At 66.1% G+C, this 2,444-nt stretch overlaps 1 protein-coding gene across 1 annotated transcript in view; it reads right to left on the bottom strand.

The window, feature by feature from the left end:
• The window catches only part of LOC146586377 (ryanodine receptor 1-like), a gene marked incomplete at both ends in the record, with an annotated part of 44,400 nt that overhangs the window by 18,052 nt on the left and 23,904 nt on the right, over positions 1 to 2,444 (bottom strand). The window contains 4 exons of the mRNA XM_085321419.1: positions 205 to 425; positions 1,242 to 1,411; positions 1,870 to 1,990; positions 2,244 to 2,355. Of these exons, the coding sequence (XP_085177545.1) occupies positions 205 to 425; positions 1,242 to 1,411; positions 1,870 to 1,990; positions 2,244 to 2,355 (624 nt within the window). The remainder of the gene's footprint in view (positions 1 to 204; positions 426 to 1,241; positions 1,412 to 1,869; positions 1,991 to 2,243; positions 2,356 to 2,444) is intronic.

Genomic DNA, 2,444 nt, shown 5'->3' with positions numbered 1-2,444 from the left:
TTGGGGGGGGTGACAAGGGAGTGAGGATGCCCTCGGGCGGTGACAAGGGAGTGTGGGGGACTCAAGGGTGCAGGCAGGACCATCAAGGCCAGGTGCGCAGGGTGCAAGGGTGGGTGCAGAGGGTGCAAGGGTGGGTGCAGGGCTGGGTAACGGGGTGCAGCGGGTGCCCGGGGCATCGGGGCTGGGCGTCGGGGCGTCCCTCACCGGCACAGGGCCATGAGACACTCCTCGATGACGTCGCGCTGGGCCTTGGTGAGCGAGCGCCCGCGGGAGAGGCGGTAGATGGTGTGCAGCATGGAGTCCACCATGATGGCCCGGTGCTCGGTGCCGGCGAAGAGCGGGGCGCACTTGGTGATGAGGGGCAGCACCGCCAGGCACAGGTAGCGGTTCAGCGCCAGCGCCATCTCCGTCGTGCTGAAGGCGGCCTGCGAAAAGCGGCAGCCGGTCACGGGGCACCGGGGACCCCGTGGGTGTCCCACAAGGAAGGGCCGGGTTGCAGGACCCCAYAGCCATCCCACGGGATGCAGGGGACATCGCACCCCATCTCATGGGGCAGGGAGAACACATATCCACCCCGCAGGAGCACCCCAATGCAAAGGGGCCCCATATCCATCCCGGGGGGGGGAAGGAGAAATCCCACATCCACCCCGCAGGAGGACCCCAAAGCAAAGGGGCCCCGAATTCATCCCACGGGGCAGTGAGAGCTTGTATCCACCCCACAGTAGAACCTCAAGGCAAAGAGGCCCCATATCCATCTCACGGAGCAGGGCAGGCTTGAAGGACCACACATCTATCCCGTAGGAGGAGAGAACCTTGCACCCCATCCCATGGAGCAGGGAGAGCCTGTATCCACCCCACAGGAGCACTCCAAGCGAAAGGGACCCCATAGCTATCCCATGGGGAGAGGAGCTCCCGTATCCATCCCGCAGGAGGACTCSAAGGCAAAGGGACTCCACATCCATCCCATGAGGTTGGGGAGATGTGGGGAACCCCGTATCCATCCCATGGGGAAACAAGACCACCCGTATCCATCACACGGGGAAAGGAGACCCCGTATCCATGCCATGGGAAAGGAGATCCCCGTACCCACCTTGTAGGAGGACCCCAAGCAAAGGGACCCCGAGCTTAGCCTATGGGGCATGGCAATGCCACATCTGCCCCATGGGACACCCCCAAGCCCRAGCACCCCCTTGGGTCTCCCCCCCAAGGTCAGGGCACCCCTCGGCGCCCCCAGGGCTCACCGTGTCCAGCGAGGCGGCCGCCCGCATGTCGGGCAGGAAGCCGACCTCGAGCACGTGCAGGAGGAAATCCTGCGTCTCGATGCCGTAGACGCGGTCCAGGAAGAGCACCATGGGCGCCTTGTGGTCGGGCACGAAGCTGGCCGACATGCGGGGCTCCACGATGTTCCCATCTGGGGACGCGGGGACGTGAGSGTGCCCCAGCAGGGCCGAGTGTTCCCATGTCCCCCCAGCCCAGTGACCCTGGAGAGGRGTTCAGGGTCCCCAGGTCTCCCTAGCCCAATGACCCTGGGGATGGCTTCAGGGTCCCCACATCTTCCCAGGCTGGTGACCCTGGAGATGGCCAAGTGTCCCCATGTCTCCCCAGCCCAGTGACTCGGGGGATTGCTGGGAGTCCCCATGTCCCTCCAGGCTGGTGCCTCCTGGAATTGCTGAGTGTCCTCATGTCCCTGTAGCCCAGTGTCCCCCAGCAGGGCTGGGTGTCCCCCATGTCTCCCCAGCCCAGTGTCCCCCAGCAGGGCTGGGTGTCCCCCATGTCTCCCCAGCCCAGTGTCCCCCAGCAGGGCTGGGTGTCCCCCATGTCTCCCCAGTCCAGGGTCCCCTGGCAGGGCCGGGTGCCCCGGCTGCCCACCTTTGCCGAAGGCCGGGATCTGCAGCGGGAGGCTGATGATGCCCACGAGGTCCTCGAGGGGCACGAGGGAGCGGAGGATGGCCCGGATCCGCAGCGCCTCGCCCTTGCCCGCCTGGATGAGCTGGGGGCCGACGGAGAGGCCGTGTGGGCATGGGGGCCCCCACCCCAAATTCCTGCCCACGCCCCCCAGTAATGTCCCTGTGCATGTCCCCCTCCGTGCACCCACCCCAGATCCCCATGCACGTCTCACCTCCGTGCACCCACCCCAAGCACCCTTGCACATCCCCGTCCGTGCACCCCTGGATGTATCTCCACGCATGCTCCTGTCCGCGTCCCCCTCCGCCCCCAGCCCGTGTCCCCGGCCGTGTCCCTACATGCATCTCCGGGGCACAGCGGCCCAACAGGTCGATGAGGGCAGAGTAGAAGGACATGATGGCGTTGCCCAAGTGCACCCGGTTCTCCTCATGCGTCTCCTCAGCTCCGAATCTGCATAGGGACAGCAGGTTCAGGGGACACTGGGGCATCTCTGTGGCATGGGGGTACCTGGCTCAGGGGACACTGGCCATCACTGCAGC

This window comes from Rhea americana, unplaced genomic scaffold (assembly GCF_003343005.1).
Source record: "Rhea americana isolate MKP2758 unplaced genomic scaffold, rheAme1 scaffold_694, whole genome shotgun sequence".
NCBI classification, from domain to species: domain Eukaryota; kingdom Metazoa; phylum Chordata; class Aves; order Rheiformes; family Rheidae; genus Rhea; species Rhea americana.
This window is presented reverse-complemented; position numbering and strand designations above follow the sequence as displayed.